General features: G+C 46.5%; 1 protein-coding gene across 1 annotated transcript; it reads right to left on the minus strand.

The window, feature by feature from the left end:
• Nucleotides 1–263: 263 nt before the first annotated feature.
• Nucleotides 264–16,024, minus strand: KIAA1462 (KIAA1462 ortholog). Its single transcript, XM_010150844.1, has 3 exons — nt 15,726–16,024; nt 4,669–8,321; nt 264–685 (listed from the first exon to the last, which is right to left on the minus strand). The coding sequence occupies exons 1-3, from the start codon at nt 16,022–16,024 to the stop codon at nt 651–653; spliced, it is 3,987 nt and encodes a 1,328-aa protein (XP_010149146.1). The 3' UTR covers nt 264–650.
• Between the last annotated feature and the right edge of the window lie 493 nt (nt 16,025–16,517).

Consider the following 16,517-nt stretch of genomic DNA (forward strand, 5'->3'; position numbering starts at 1 on the left):
AAAGTCTTCCATCTTTTAGAAGCTTTGGGTTTTTGGCTTTTATTCTGTCTAGGTGACAAGTACGTATTTAATCCGAGTAAATTTAAACTCTGGAAGTCAGAAATAATTTCACAATCTGCCTTTGCTACCATTCTCTTGTATTCCTTCCCTCACGCAGTGCAGCAGCACTTTCCACTTATGGCCAAAAATCCCTTAAGTTAAACAAAGTTTAGACTGTAGATACTTAGAAGTTTAGCTTATAAATTCACATTCTTTTAAAAATCATTTCACTAATGTCCCACGTTTACATTTACACCAAAGAGAAAGCTCAAACGCCTCACTTCATGCATTTCATCGTTCCCACTGAAGACAGAAACAGAGTTCAGATAAAAACTCTTTGCCAATGGTAGGCATTAAGTCTTAAAGCTACAAAGCCAGGTGGTTCCAATGTAGAAGTCAGAATTTTCTGTAGTCTCCGCAACAGTTTCAGATACGAACAGCTAATTCCTAGTGGCAGTGGTAAAGGTATTATCAGTACACCATGAACACCACAAATGGAGGCAATTTCCAAGCATCAAAGAACAAAAAAAACCAAACAAAAAGCACCCAGAAAAAAAAAAATCAGTGAAACATTCTTAGTAGAGCAGAAATATCTGTTCTCTCCATTCATCTCACACCTTTTCAACTTTGGTGGGGTCATATGTAGCTGAAAAAAGACAAGAAAACACTATTAATAATGTATTGTGATATCTATTCAACATTGCTAGCTGTGGAAATAAGACATCTTCTCCCTAGGTTTTATTTTAAAAAGATGCTAATACTGAGTTTAAACCTTAAAGACCTTAAAGATTCATACTACATTGCTGACCCAGATTCTGTATTTACACCAGTGTAATTCAGAAGTTGGATTGAACACATGCAGATATAACCTGGGAAACCTTGAGTAGGTAGGAACAAGCGCACTAAGTGATTACTTCTGGTTTTCAGAGGCTGTGACAGCGAGAGAAAGACATAAGCTCTGCTCCTCCTTGTACTGAACCCTAAGGACAAGGAAATGCTTTGAGCATCCTAGCGGGGTGTTTAAGACTGGCTGAAGTAGTGATGATGCCATCCAGTCATCAGGGTCTTTTAACTCGATTGCAAATCCTTGGCTTTTATTAAATCAACAGCATATAGGGAAGCACAGCTGCATTGCATCGCTATGGTCAGACTGCCCTGCTTCGGGCTGCAAAACTGCAGCTGACGTTTTGAACATCATTCACTAAAACACTGGACTGGCTTATTAACATTGGTCTTCACTTTCAGCCTACCTGTCGTCAGTTCACAGGACAGACCACACTTTGGTTTTGTTTTTGTTTTGTTGTGGTTTTGTTTGTTTGTTTGTTTGTTTTCCTGAAGTCTTAAGGACACTATTCTATCAGATTCCTTTCATTGGATTTATCCCAACATTGGCCATGAAGTGAGCAGATGTGAGCTTTTCCTTCACTCTCGTGTCTCTGGGGTAGGACTGCAATGAAAGCACTTTGCCTTGTGAGATCTGCTCGCCTTGTGCCGTCATGTACACGTCTGGCTTGCCCTAGGCTCCTTGGGATGCACAGTCATGGCGTGGAGGAACCAGGGCTACCTATGGAGGTCATGCACACATCTGACTTGCCCTAAGCTCCTTGGGATCCGTAGTCATGGCGTGGAGGCACCAAGGCTACCTACAGAGGCATCTGTAGGCACAGTGGGCCTGGACAAACCGGCACTGCAGCCCATGCTACCATGTACTGCTTGCTGGTCTTACACAACCTGGGTATCTGTGCTTACCTTAAGCACACGTAAATATCACACTTTGGAGTAAAATGTTCACCCTCAAGACTTTCATGCTGATGTGAGTGAATGTCTTCATTCAAACAAGCATAAAAATCCTCAGAGGCAATTTTTACTACTCTGTACCAGTGTCCATCTGCACCATCCAGACACTTATCAAGGGGGAACTGGCTAAGAAAGAACTTCTGGATTTGGTTCCAGTGGGTGGAGTCCTGGCGCAGGATCCTTTATCCTTTATTCCAATTTGCTAGGCCAGCCAAGAAAGGAGTCTGTGCCAGAAACACCTATGTTTTCAGAACTGCTTATCACTGTTCAGCCTCTTCTGCTATTTCCAAACTTGATGAACAGACACCACAGGGATGCAAAAAAATCAAGAGGAAAAGTAGTTTTGAAGGCTAGTGTGCTCCAGGATAACGCTGCATCTTTCTTAATCTTAATGCACTGATGGTGTGGGAAGATGCCTCTAAAGCAGTAACATTTTTTCTGTTGTCATCTAAACTGCTAGAACACATACAGGTTCTGAACTCTTTTGTGTGAGGTTGACCTAGGCATAAAAATGGACTTACATTTCAGAAATCTGATTTTCCTAACAGAACACCCCACAAAATTGCAGGTGCTCGCTGTCTCGGGGAGTGGCGGGAAGGAGAAAATCAGGCCACAAGACATGGAGCCTCTGCGTGACTCAGTTTATTCCCTGAAAGCTTACCCACATCATCCTCACCTAAACCAAGGATACAAAAGGAGCAGACTGCCAGGCTACATCACACTTCTGGGGACAAACACTGGAGTTCTAGCACTGATACAGAAGCATTTATTCAACATTTGGTTAAGCTCATTTGAAATGCCCTCTACAGAAACAAAGCCAGATCAGCAGCCTCATGGAAGCAGTCTTCACACAGCAAAGCAGAAAAGACATCTAGCGCATTTGGGAACATTTGGAGGTGTTCCTCTAATGGCAGTATTTGCACAGGAAGAACAGCTTATTACACTGAGTTTCAGTAGAGCTCAAAAAGCCTTTGCATCTGCCAGGCCGCGTTATACATGTGAAAACCGGTTTCTGCTAAGGCTTCTAGCCTCTGCGACGGGCTCAGTCTGCAATTATAAGGCTAACACCACCCTACCTCACTCCAAACAGAATGGCCTTTAGCAATATTTACTCTTTAAAAGCAACAAATACAATGGTTTTCCAGGATTCTCATTTTGCCTTTCAGTGGTACCAGCTGGGAAGGTGGAGTGAGAGTTCACAGATGAAGACACAGTATCAGGCCTTTCTACAAACACGAATCTTCAGTCGTGCCCCGTTAAGGCAAGGTGAAGGTCTTGTGGCCATCAACAAATCAGGGTGTCTTTGGATGGGAAGAAGCCAGTGGAGGAGGCGCCTTCCCGGCCCGTGTGAGTGTGTGTGACCCTGCGTGTGCGGCAGGACGGGACACCACGCTATCCAGACGTGGGGAGGGCTGTTATGTCTGTGAGGGAACTGCTGCAATGGGAACACGCTGCAGAATACACGCCTGGCACTGTCAGCAAGAGGGATAAATTTAGCCCTAATTTACTGCAGAGTAAGTCTCCAATAAAACACACCCAATCTGTTTTGATACATCCCTGAAGTCATGTCACCACAACAGTTACTTTCTTCACTCCAGCAGAAACCCCGAGGGAGAAAAGCATATGAAATGCATGTGGGGCGTACTAGACCTGATGGGTACAAGGAAGCTAAATTAGCCTGTTTGGAAAATCTGGTCTAGAGAACTACAGTTCAGAGCAGAAAGAGACACAGAGCTGTGGGATACAGAAAAAACCCTGATGGGAAAGACTGCAAGACCGCAGGGGTCAATACTTTGAACTCATACAAATATCTCTCTTCAGATGGAAATACATAAATCCACTTTAAAGCGTGGTCCATTTCATTTCAGTCACTCTGCACTGGAAAACTGTGGACAGATTTGTATTGATGAGGTTTAATGAATAACCTGTGCAGATTTCAAGGTAGAATGTCAGCTGTTGCAAAGAGGATGGAAAAAGGAAGGAGGAGATTAATAGTAATTTAACAACTTTCACACCATACATTCGCTCACTCCAATTAATTTAATGGACTAGACAGGTGGCCTGGGAGATTTATCCCTTTACACAGATCTATGGCAACAACGATTTTCAGTTGTTCAACACAATGCCATATGAAAACTGTTTCAGAGAGAGAACAGCTCATGTTACTCTGGGGATGCATATGGACTACGCAAGTTTATATGCTTCTGAGAGATGAGGAACACCAAAAAAAAAAGGGTGTTCACTGAAAATGTCAACTTGCCATTTGACCTGGGGACAGCACTTAGCATCTGATCTGGAAAACATTCATGAAAGAGAGAGAATTTTCCAGGCCCCTTAATGCAGCCACTTCCCAGAGGCTTCACAGAAGAACATCAGCTTTTTATTTTTAGTTTCTTCTGAACTCTGATATAGTATGTGCCTACTTAAGTATTAGAGAGGGAAAAAAATGGGTATTCAAGGAGAGGCTATGATGAAATCACCACGTGTTCCCGAACACTGGCGCTAGAGTGACTATCTCTGAACTCTGCTGTTTGAAGCTGTCTGCTCCCTGAAACAATTAGACAGAGGTCAGACCTCAGGGAGCGCTCCAGTCTCTGTGAATGAGTTTCAGTATCACAAGTGAGTTTTACAGTATCTTCTCCTAAAATGGGATCAGAAAGCACTCATGTTATCTCCTCCACAAGGAGAGCAAAGATGGTGGCAACCAGACGGGGGTAGTACCACCCACAGCCTGTTACTATTTGAGCAGCATTATGTGGGCATAAGCAAACCAATCATGCCCATTACATAAGGAAACAGTACCCATTTGGATTTCCCATAATAGGGTCTTACCTAAAGCAAAATCCTTGTCGATCTTCTTCTTCTCCATTCCACCTAAATATCCGTTTTCACTGAGAGAGATAACACGCTTGGAAACAGCCCCTGAGCTTGCCAGTTTGTTACCTCTCTCCTCTTGTACCTTCGACAGCTTCTCCTCATCTACCTCCTCCCCCGAGTCCGCGCTCTTAATGCTCAGACGTCTCATCCGCGACACAGAGTCAACTTCTTTCATTCGCACTAAGCGATCCATGGCAGTCCGGCTTGGTGGAGAAGTGAGCTTGCCCTGGAGTGTCTCTATCACTTTCGAGGTGCTTCTTCCTCTCTTTTCTGAATGCTGATTCACAGCTGACTTGCAAACCAAGTTTTGGTCCTCACCTTGGCTGGGACTCGCAGGTTGTTCAAGAACTTGCTCGGTTACCAGTGTTTTAGTGCTGGCTTCCTGGTGAGCAGCCTGGCACTCATCAGGGTATAAAGATCGGCCTCCTGCTCCAACAAAGAGAGCACTCTCTGTCCAGCCACACTTTCGTCTGCCTTCATAAGAACCATCTTTTTTTCCTTCTTTGTCACTTACTGTGCTCCCCACTGGTGATGCAAAGTTCTGGGCACCACCTGAACGGCTGTTGCCTGTGTGGGGCCCAACGTGGTCATCCGGAAGGAGAGACTCCACTGCTATATCTATACCTAAAATTCTTGCAGCTCTTGCCTCCAACGACTCATTCACAGGGATTTCCACTGCATTTGCATTTGAAGAGTGATCAAAATTATTAGCACCAGGTCCTGGGGCTACATCAAGTCCCACTGACCTCAAATCCGGCTCAGAGTGCCCTTGGCTCCTCTTCGTTAGTGACAAGCGTACAACTGAGCCTCTCTCTAATACCTTATCATTTGTGGGAGTTGCACCTTTGCTCAGTTTAACAAAGTCTAGGTAATTTTGGTCCTCGCTCATCGCCTGCAAGACAGGGTTATTGAAAGGGTTACTGTGACACGAACTGCTTGGGCTACCGGACAAACCTCTCTTGAGAGGGCCCACATAAACTGGCTGTTTGCTTGTTCTGCTCTTGGCTTCCCCCATCCTCATTTCTGTTATCAGACTTCCATCTGCTGGCCCGACTCCTTCACTGCTCCTTCCTGGCTGCGAGGAGCCTTGAGAGCCAACACAGCCCGGCTCACCGCCATGCTCTGTCCCCACACTCCAACTCTCAGACTTACTTTTAACTCTTCCTGACTTAAATACAGGCACCTCTGGCACAACTGTTTCCGACTTCCCACTGTGTTTTGGCTCCTGGTTCAACTTCTCATTTCTGGACGCCCTCCTCTGCAAAAGGGCACCTGCCTGCGGAGAAGGCGCAGCGCTTTCCAAATCTTCTTCGCTGCTTGTGCTCTCCTCCTGCCCTTGCAGCTCCTTGTTAAAACTTTCTAGCTCACTTATTGCATCCCAGGGACGGCGACTTACAGGTTTCAACAGGAACTGCCCAAACAGCTCTTTACTGTTGCAGGCAGCACCCACTTCTCCCTTAACTACATCTCCCTTGGAAGGAAGGCCGGTTTCCCTCTCCTGAGCAGGGATGGGCTGGCTCTGGTGGGCTTTTGGGGAGGGGGCCTGAAGGACCGAGGTGGCAGTCCTGGAAAAAGCACTGTTGCTAGACTGGCTGAGGTACATCTGACCCTTCATGCTGTAAGCGCTCTGTCTGCAGCTTCTCTCTTCAGCGGGTAACCCTGTCTGATGTGACCCTATCGTGGACGCTGTACATCCCAAGAGCTCTGGAGACAGTGTTTTGTTACTATTGGGCTGCTCAGGCTTTGTACCATGAAAAAATTGTGGGCTTTTAGGTTCTTCAGCAAAACTGGTCTGTGTCTGCTGGTCTTTGTACTGATCACCTGGCCAGGAGCCAGAGTATTTGAGCTCTCTGTGTTTTGTAGGCTGAATAAATCTGAGGTCATTCATTTGTTTGAACTTCTCTGGTCTCCACAGCTCTTGTTTTTGTAACTCATTTTTATTGGTCATGCTTCCTGTAAGCGCTTGTAGCTCCAAGTCTGTTGAAGACATACTTAAGAGACTTTGTTCTTGCAAAGCCCCATTGTTATCAAACCCATTCTTATCAGGGCTCTGGGTTATGTTGTTGTTCCTATCTGTATCTGGCAGATTGGATTCTGATTTAACTGGGATAGAGACCAAACAAAATATAGTTTCATTCATTTTTTTCTTTGAACTCCTTTTGCTCTGCATCCCGGTTCCAGGTTCAAACTTTTTCACTTTTGTAACAGTCTCACAGGTGCTGTCCATATGTGAACTTCTTACAGAAAGTTTGCCTTTTGTGTACTCCGCGCTGGCTTCGTTACGGGGGCTGTGATTAGTTGTGCTACAACTGTCTCTTTGGTCCAGCAAGGCACAATTTTCCTGATCTTGGACGGATGGTGCCAACCATCTGTTGCTATGGGTTGAGCTGTCGGAAGTTCTATCTCCCTTTGTAGAACTGGACAAGTTTGATGCATCCAAAAAGGCACTGTTGTACTGTACTTCAAAATCTCTCTCTTGCAAAGCACCAGAACTGGGACTACATGTATTTTCAGTGTATTTAGCATTGTCCTGCAGACCTTCCGGTGGTGCAATTTTAATGTGTCGTATCCGAGGATCATCAAAGGGAATATATTGAACAGAACGCAGGTAGTCAGCGGGGCGCCTTGTATGGCTTTGCTTCCCGTGAGGAAGATGGTTGTCTTTGCAAGAGTCCCTCCCCGCTTCAAAAGTATTCACGGCTGGTCGTTGGCAGGGGACATCCCGCTCGGCAGGACCCTGCTGATCGCTGCTGGCGTACGTGTCGGTGTTAGGCACTTCATTGAGGGGATGTGGGGTCATGTTTTGGTGAGGTGGGGATTTGTAAGAAGGAGGAGGTACATAGACTGGGGGTTCCAAACCAGAGTCTTGAATGCAAGCATCTTGCCTGGGCTCATTAACTTTGGCTAAGTAGGAGATGGGTTCGTCTTTCTTGTAGTGGTCTTGGAAACCCGCGGTTTCCGCAGGTGCCCTCGTCTGCCGCTGCAGTTCATAGGTCGGAGGCTTCAGAGGTCTCCCGTATTTGGGTTTCACCAGGGGAAGGAAATGGCCTCCAGTTTCGTGGTGTTTGGCCGGTTCCACACTCAGTCTGTTTTGGGGGTAGGAGGGGGTTTTAGTTATGCTGAGTGAGTTGTTACTGTTGGTCAGAGAGGGCATTTCCACACACCTCATGCTCTCCGGCGAAAGGACCCTCGGCAAGGACTGTGATTTCCCCTTGTTGTGGGTGCTCAGTACGTTGTCTCCCAGCGTCAGTGAATACAGCTCCTGAAGCAGCTTCTCCCTGTCACCCTCGGACATTTGCCTCCCTACCTTTTTTGGCTGGTTCCAGCTTTCCATTCCCAGACTTTGCCATTTGCAGTCGCCAGGCACTTCGCAGCTCTCCTGCATGCCGCTTCTTCTGACGTAGCCTGCACCCATCCCCACCTTCAGCTGCGTCTCCTTGGGGTGCCGGGGTGCCCCTGGGGCTGCAGCCAGGCCTTTCATTTCCACACCGCCTTTCTGGGAATAGCCCAGTAGCACACTGAAGTCCTGTCCTCGTCTTCTCCAGTAGGCAAGGTCTTTATCAGTCCTGGGCTGGGAAGACCATGCTAATTGAGCCCTGTCACGAACCCTGAAAAAGAAACACAGCGTCACAGGCAGTTTGCACAGATGCCCTTTCTTTCCCTCACGGGTAAGGCCATTAGGAGGTCAAATGTTGAGTTATGCCAATGGGGTTTGTGTAAACTATTTGCAACCAGATGACATTATGATTTTAATGAGAGGATTTAAAAGTCAGTCATTAACATGAGTAAAGGAAGGGACTGATGCTCTGCTGGCATGTTGTTAGCTATGCAAAGCTGTTAGAAAGAGGTACAAATGCACACAGTTATGTGCTGTGCAAACATACACAGCCCTCCTTGATGGACACCAGGAAACCAGGAATGATTGTGCTAAACTTATTTCTGCACTCCGCTACATCATAATCTACAGACGTCAAGGGGACTGCTGTGGTACACAAGTCTAACAGGAATCCATAGCTCAAAAGCAGAGGTAGGGAGAACAGATAGAGGGCTATTTCGTAAGATATATTCTGTAAGAAACATGACGTGCATCCTAGTTCGAGAGCTGAAATTAAACATGTGATCTCCTGCACTGATTCTTGTTCACCTTTCTGAGGGAGTAAATTTCTTCAAAGTAGTTTGGGTGAAAAGATACGTGCCACAACAACAGCGATGTATCAGCACGGCTCTGAATAAGATGGAACCAATATTTAAAATCTAAAATGCATCAAAAGAAGTACAACATTGTTAAATAAAAGAGGGATTAACTCCAACAATCTATTACTGAAATATGAAAGACACTAGATACTTTATTGTGGATTAGAAATTCAGAACACAGATTTACATGAACAGAATAGGTGCTCTGTGTGTTCTGAACAGTGTCAACTATTTCATATATTACTTACTGCTAAACAAAATTGGTACCCTTCCATAAAAATAATTGATCTTCTACTTGAACTGTGTTCTGCTATTCTAGTACCGAAGGTACCCAACAATACAACGCCCATTACACTGTGTAGCTGCCACCAGCATAAGACTGGAAATAAAAATCAAAATTGACAGAAATAGGACAAGTATGTAGATAGAACCCAAGAATTTCTTTTTCTTCCCTCCACCCCAAGGTATATAAACAGTGTCATCTGGCTCTTTTCTACTAAAAACAATCATCTAGTTAAATAGTACTTTGTGAAAACATAATGCAATTCAAAATTCAGAATGAAAATTAAGCAATCCAGATCCACAGTAATTTTCTTCTATGCATGTAAACTTCAACCTCTGACTATGAAAGTTTAAAACCCAAACTGTGATAAGGAGCATTCTGTTCATATTAATTCAGATGGATTAAGACAACATCTGAACAAAATGTTCTGCCTCTGAAGTACAAAGTACAGTTCGATCGCTGAAGCCCAGGAAGTAACAGACCTCTTCATTAATCGGCGAGATATAACAGGGCACCCCCTACATTGGAAAGCTGATTGCAGTAGCAGCGAACATTTCCATGCCTCTCTGCATGTGGAAACATGCAGCTGAACAAATGCTGCTTTCTGAGACTATCCAGTCTACCTTTTCATCACATCCCCATGCTGCTAGGGCACCATTTGTATCTGTGTTTACAAAATGAGCGAAAAATAGGGTCTAGCAATAGCGAGGAGGGAATGGATAGATTGCTCTTTCTGTTTGATTTTAGCCATCATTGTAAAAGGGTCTACAGAAACTGCAGGAAGTAGAGAGTCATGGATTCCAAGATCAGCAGAGACCATTACGATTATTTAGTTTGACATCTTGTTCAGCGCAGGCCATCAGATTTCCCTGAAATGATTCCTGCTTCAGTGGCAGCATGTCTTTAAGAAAAGCATCTAAAAATCTTGATCTCTAAATTTCCAGAGATGTTGTTGCAAAGCTTAATTTGCCATTACAGAAAACCCCAAACCAAATATTAAGCAAACCCAAATTCTTATCAACCCAAATATAAAAACACTGGGGGAAGGAAGTGTGGTAGACACGAATACTGAGATTTGCAACACCTGCAACTAACAGCATAGGAACTGAATGGGATGGCTGTTATAAGGATTTACTAGGTGTGCTGGTTTTGGCTGGGATAGAGCTAATTTTCTTCTTAGTAGCTGGTGTGGGGCTCCGTTTTGGATTTGTGCTGGAAACAGTGTTGATAATATAGAGATGGTTTCATTACTGCTGAGCTGTGCTTACACAGTGTCGAGGCCTTTTCTGCTCCTCTCCCCACCCCACCAGTGAGGGGGCTGGGGGTGCACAAGAAGCTGGGAGGGGACACAGCTGGGACAGCTGACCCCAACTGACCAAAGGGATGTTCCACACCATATGACGTCATGCTCAGCATATAAACTGGGGAAGAAGAAGGAAGGGGGGGACACATTCGGAGTTATGATGTTTGTCTTCCCAAGTAACCGTTATGCGTGAAGGAGCCCTGCTTTCCTGGAGATGCTGAACACCTGCCTGCCCATGGGGAGTTGGGAATGAATTCCTTGTTTGGCTTTGCTTGCATGCATGGCTTTTGTTTTACCTGTTAAACTGTCTTTATCTCAACCCATGATTTTTCTCACTTTTACTCTTCTGATTCTCTCCCCCAACCCACCAGAGGAGAGGGGGGAGTGAGTGAGCGTCTGTGTGGTGCTTAGTTGCCAGTTTGGGTTAAACCATGACAACAGAAAATCAGGAATAGGGAAGGAAGCATTACCTGACTCTTTCCTAGGAAACCAGTAAAACAGAATAATTTTGGTTAGTATTTTTTAAGAAAACCGCACAAACAAACAAACAAACCCCAAGCTTAGACATTCATCAAATTAGCCCTAAGTTAGGACAGTTTCAGTTACAGAAAGGATGTTCCTCCACTTACTAAAAATGGTTTAAAAGATTAAATGTATTTTTAAAGATTAAAAGATTAATAACTAGTCTCCAGTAAAAAACATCTGAACATGACACAATGCACCATGTAACCTGTAATAGTTCATCATTGCAGTGCAATGTAGAAAAGACGTTTAAAGGAGCTATTCAGAGCTTTTTAAACTTGATCTTTTCTATGAACTACTCACAAGTCAGAGAATACGAGTCTCTCCAGCTCCTGGCTCAGACACTAGAGGTGGCTACACAGACAGCCAGTTTCCTGGGCCCTGCAAGCCTCTGGAGAAGGTACCACAGCACTGCACAGTGGGAAGAGGATGCTCAACAGCTCCCTAAGGACCCTCCAGTTTAGCTCCAACCTGAAGACTCCCTGGCTCCCCAGAAAGCAGAGCAGTCCTGCGCATCTGCATGCAGTAGGCATGGCAGGCAGGCAGGGAGGGAGGCAGGCAGAGGGGCAGCACAGCATGACCATACTGCCTGTTGCGGCAACTGTGGCAGAGTGCCTCCTTCCAGCATACACAACACTTGTGTCTTGCAGTCGAATTAAGTGGTGGGAAGGGGAAGCACCCCAGAGCCAACCCAAGTTCAAAATGCTTCACTACAGCCTCAGCAATGCTACATCCCTGGATGGTGAATGCCATTCATGCTGCAGTCATGCAGCATGCTGCAGTCCTTGCGTCCATGACGATGTAAGTAAAGAGACCGCACAGTCCCTCTTAGCAGCAGTCTCTGACCAGGCCACTACGCAGGTCTGTCTCGCTCCATGATGCAACGGTACCGACACACAAAGAAATGCACACCCGGACACAGCAGCTTGCAAGTGCTTCACAGCTGGGCAGGGTGCCAAGGATGGAGCGGTCCCATGGGACCAACCAGGAAGATTTAAGTGCCAGGGACAGAGTGGTCCCCATGGCACCAGGGAGGTAGATTTTAACATTATGAACTCTTTTCTAAAAGGCCTGCTTTTAACAAATATCACATTTACTGTCTTAAAATTCTTTGAATTAATTATATATAAAATGAATCTAGTGAAAACTTTAAAAAATCCAAACTATTGCTAGCTTTCTATGAATTTTAGGCCCTTGCCAGAAACAAGGCCATCAGTCCACCCTGCACCAGCTGCATGACTGCATTTCACCGAGCTGACCCGCTCAGAGCAATGGGTTGAAGCTGCACAGTTTCCCCAGCACAGCACTGGACCAGCAGGACTTCACCCAACCCATGTAACAGGGCCAGAAGTGGAGGAGTGTGGCACAGACTTTGAAGACAAACCCCTGCAGAATAAGGCCATTGCAGGGCTACCTAGCAATACCATGGGAGCTGCTGTCCCTGTTTCTGGCTGCCAGCATGCAGGCAGTAGGCATGAGGCTCGTGGTGCATGAGCTGCAGGCACTGGGGCAGACTTTGTGCCCAACGGGGAGGCATTGTTAAGATTGGACAGCAAGCGGGGAAAACATTCAGAGGGCTGTTCTGGACACTGGCAGCTTCTGTTCTATTTTGGGATCCTACCCTCACATACACTCTTCCAAGTCCCAACACTGGGAAACACCAGTACACTTAGTTCTAATTTCCCCTGCAGGTGACCTCATTAATGGTGCTATCTATTTATCTCTATATTTGCTAGCTACCAACATAGTTCCTCCCACACAAACAGCTAAGCAAAGTGCCTCTTCTCTCCACTCAGAAGAGGAGCAAGAGTGAGTTGTCCTTCTGTGGGCCTTCTCATTTCTACCCATAGGGTCAGCTTTCCCATTTTCTTTGCCTCGTCTGCTGTTCCAAACCTTCACTGTGTGGCTTCCTAATGCTCAGTTAAGCAAGGACAGCCAGGACAGCCCTCTCACCATCAGCTCCCCCACACTTTGCCTGAAGAACAATGGAATGGAGCAAAACACCACTTCCCTGCTCCAATGTGTCACTCCCCACCTTGCAAGCAGCAGCAGCGGGCGGTGTGATGTGCCCACACTCAGTTTCTGTGGTGCTTCTCTTCTCCTCCTCGGCATGGTTTGATCAGCAGAACAGCTCTAATGAGTGGAGGTAACAGCATCATCCCCTGCCTTCATGAAATACCCCGAGCCCTGCAACCTGGCTGCAAATGCAGCAAGAAGGTGGGCAACATTCCTCACTTCTGTGGTGTTTGGAAGGTGATTAGCTCTTCTGCATCAGTGATCTGAGCAAGAGTGTGGTGTAGATAATTCCCTAGCCAAGGAGCCTGAGTCATGCTCTGAATTGCTGTAGAGCTGGGCAAGGTCTGTGAAGGTAGTTGGGGGACACACCCCTCTTCTGGCCTCCTCCAGCCTCTGTGCTGCACTGGGAAGACAGTGTCAGGAGATGGCTGCAGGACTCCTGCGATGCCCAAAGTGAAGTGTCTTCCTGCTGGGCCTTGCTGGGTGGATGTCCCCCTCTTTGGGCCCAAATGGTCCCCAAGTCTCTGCAGTGTGCAGCTCTGTCCCAGACTGAGACCCATGAACCCATTTCCTGCAATGGTCCAGAAACCAGACAGCGGGATCAAAATCCTGTGTGGAGTTCACTCTGGCCCACCTGTAACAGGCCAAAACTCTCCAAAGTAGGCCATCACGAAAGTGTTCTCTTCAGTTATAAAACAGTGTGTACTCACATGGCAGCTGCATGCCTTGGATGCTTCCCTGGGACAGAACAAGTGGGTCTGGAGGGGGACTGTCACACCGGAGCTCAGCAACTGAACCACCGGTGCTGCAGCACTGCAGCTGCAGGCAGTTTTCCTGGATCTGCCCCAGGGAGCTACCTGTACCTGCAGGACAGCAGCAGTGTCATGCTCTGCACCAGAGGTACACTGCAAGGCCAGGGATGGCAAGAAAGGGATGCCTGGTACAAAGGATTTCCCTTGCTCATAGCTGCCACTGCCTTGTAAGAGTTCCCAATCAGCTCACTGGGAATCAGTTTGCTGTAACAATAGTAAGAAAAGATTTCTGTTTCTGTGAAAGTGTGACAAAGCCATTTCCAGGGCTATATTCACTATTTTAGGGGGAAAAGACACTTTCTAAAAGCAGGATAACATTTAACTACGCTGTAGACTGACAGGTTTCACCTCTTGCATTTTGAGATGTTAGAAAGAGACACTTTAACTGTCAGGGTGCATTATTTTGTATTTAGCCGATGCCAGCAGTTACAGACACCTCTGCCACATCCGAGACATGGGGCAGACACCCGAGCCCCTGCAGATGGGCCTGGAGAGACGGGAGTCAGGGAGGCAGAAGTGCTCCCATGACATCGTGCACCCACACAGGCTCTGCCTTACAGGGCGAGGGAGCAGCAGCCCTGTGCTCGCTTCCAACCCTGCACAGCCATCTCTTCTTCACACCCATTTTTCTCCGTACTGTAAACTCCATGCCAAGGCCACGCATCACCTTCCTTGGTGCCCCTGCACATTCTCTTCCCCTGCTTCAAAACGTTTTTCCCTTTCATTCTTTTTCAGTATATTCTCTCACTTTATTGTCGTTCAGTTTACTTGACCCAAAACACACCATGAAGGATCCTTATTACTTTTAAACCTGTGTCCTTCCTTCTCCAGAAGGCAGAGTTCCACCTGGGGACCTTCACCACAGCTGTGACTTGCTGCCCTAGGACTGCTTTACATCCCTTCCTGCCCATTATCCTAGCTGGCAGCCAGGAGCCATTTCTGCTCTGGGGAAGCAGGCTCACAAGGGGAAGAGATACGAAGGGGAAGAGCAGATGAGCCCAGAAGTCAGGAGACACGTGCCTTTGCCACATGTTAGCGAAGCTCTTTGTAAGAGGACAAGCTCCCAAGGTCCCTGCTTTCAGTTTCAAGCCCATTCGACAGGAGGAAGGGGCTTTTCCTCATAAACCATCGTCATGCTTGGGCTGGCTTCCAGTCCTGCTCTAGTCCCTTTCCTTTGTCCATCTGCAGCACTCAAATAGCCGCAGAACAATGGCCGAGCCGTGGTGTGTACACACAGCTCTTCCTGCCCAGCCTGCCCCAGCCCTGGCGCGCACGTACTCCGTGTTAAGCAAGCCACGGTTGTACAAGCACATTTTATGGAGTGACGACAAGACCTTCCACTGGCTTTGAGCTGTTTAAAAAGAAAAGAACAGGCACCTTCTGATGTTTACACCACGACAGCAGCCTTAAAAAACCCAAGGAAGTCCTGGGTGCGTGTAGGAACCCACCGAGAGCTGCACATGGCAGAATCTACAGCAAAAGCCAGGGTGTGCGTGTGGCAGGAGAGGCTGGGTTCAGTTTTTTAAAAATAAAGAAAAGGAAGAGCTTTTGCCTCCTTTTTTTTTACTGTTCTTGGGCTGAGCTTTTCCATGCTCATCAGAAAGTCCTTTCTGATACATATTCTGATACCATATTACTAAATGGAATTTTCCCACATTCGGCCACTTCTCACCAACCCAATATTCTCAAAGGCCTCACTCTGGCAGAAGGTGAATGGATGTGCCACTGCTTCATGTGGACTTGCAGTGTACGGAAATGGTCACTAGTATGGCAGCAGGAAAGGATCACAGGAAGATAGTGTCAAGGGTGAGGGTCATGCTTAGTTATCTGTCAGGACCAAGAGGAAGAGAAAGCAAAGCCATGGCATGATGCTGAAACTTACCCCCCTTCTGAAGTATGAAAAGTGGACAAACCCTGAAGGTCATGGTGGTAACCAGGACCAGCTTGCCTCCCTTGGCTCCCATGGCTGCTTTCAGTGCTGCTCGAGTTGGTTTTCACAAGAGGTTTCTTGCTGTATGCTCCGGCTCTCGATTCTGCCTCAAACCCGTTCAGCGTCCTCTGAGCAGATCTGTTCCCTGTGATTTCATGCCGGTATCCATCATATCTGTTCTCATATGAAACAGAGGGATTTTTTGACAATTTGTATCCATGAGAAATGAGGAGGTCCTCGACACTGAACATGTTGTGCTGGTTTCACTCACAACTGTGCCATCAGAAAGCTCTTCCCAGCAGGACCCATCACTGGAAAACAAAACCGAAAACAAACAGAATGCTGTTTTAAACAAGGAATGATATCTTTGATCAGCTGGGAGGCTGCTGAAGCTAAAGGTCTCATCCTCTGGGCTCAGTCTTCCACCCTTATAGTAAAATAGATGAAGCAAAGTGCATGCAGATGCTGATGAATCATGTGCCGACCTTCCCTAGGCAACACACCTCCATGCACTCAGCCGAGCAGCAGATGCTGGGCTGCTGCTGACTCAGTCCGTTTCACTGAAGAATTCACTGGTGATTGCAGCTTTCAGATTTCACTCAGTGCAGAAAAATCTTTGTACCAGAGGTAAGCCCACGATTTCGGTCAGGCATTTCCTTAAAAAACAGTTTTTCTCCAGTCATGGAGAGGCGTGCTCTGCATTACGTTTTAAGTTGCTGCAGGAGCAAGCGGGGTGGATTACAG

Source organism: Eurypyga helias, unplaced genomic scaffold (genome assembly GCF_000690775.1).
Source record: "Eurypyga helias isolate BGI_N326 unplaced genomic scaffold, ASM69077v1 scaffold49144, whole genome shotgun sequence".
NCBI classification, from domain to species: domain Eukaryota; kingdom Metazoa; phylum Chordata; class Aves; order Eurypygiformes; family Eurypygidae; genus Eurypyga; species Eurypyga helias.

What these genes read in the sequence shown, in the direction of transcription:
- KIAA1462 (XM_010150844.1), bottom strand. Translation starts at nt 16,024, where the DNA reads ATGTTCAGTGTCGAGGACCTCCTCATTTCTCATGGATACAAATTGTCA. An exon ending in TTTCATACTTCAGAAGGGGG is followed by an intron (nt 8,322 to 15,725) that starts GTAAGTTTCAGC and finishes TTTCTTTTTCAG; the next exon opens with GGTTCGTGACAGGGCTCAAT. An exon ending in CGACAAGGATTTTGCTTTAG is followed by an intron (nt 686 to 4,668) that starts GTAAGACCCTAT and finishes GTCTTTTTTCAG; the next exon opens with CTACATATGACCCCACCAAA.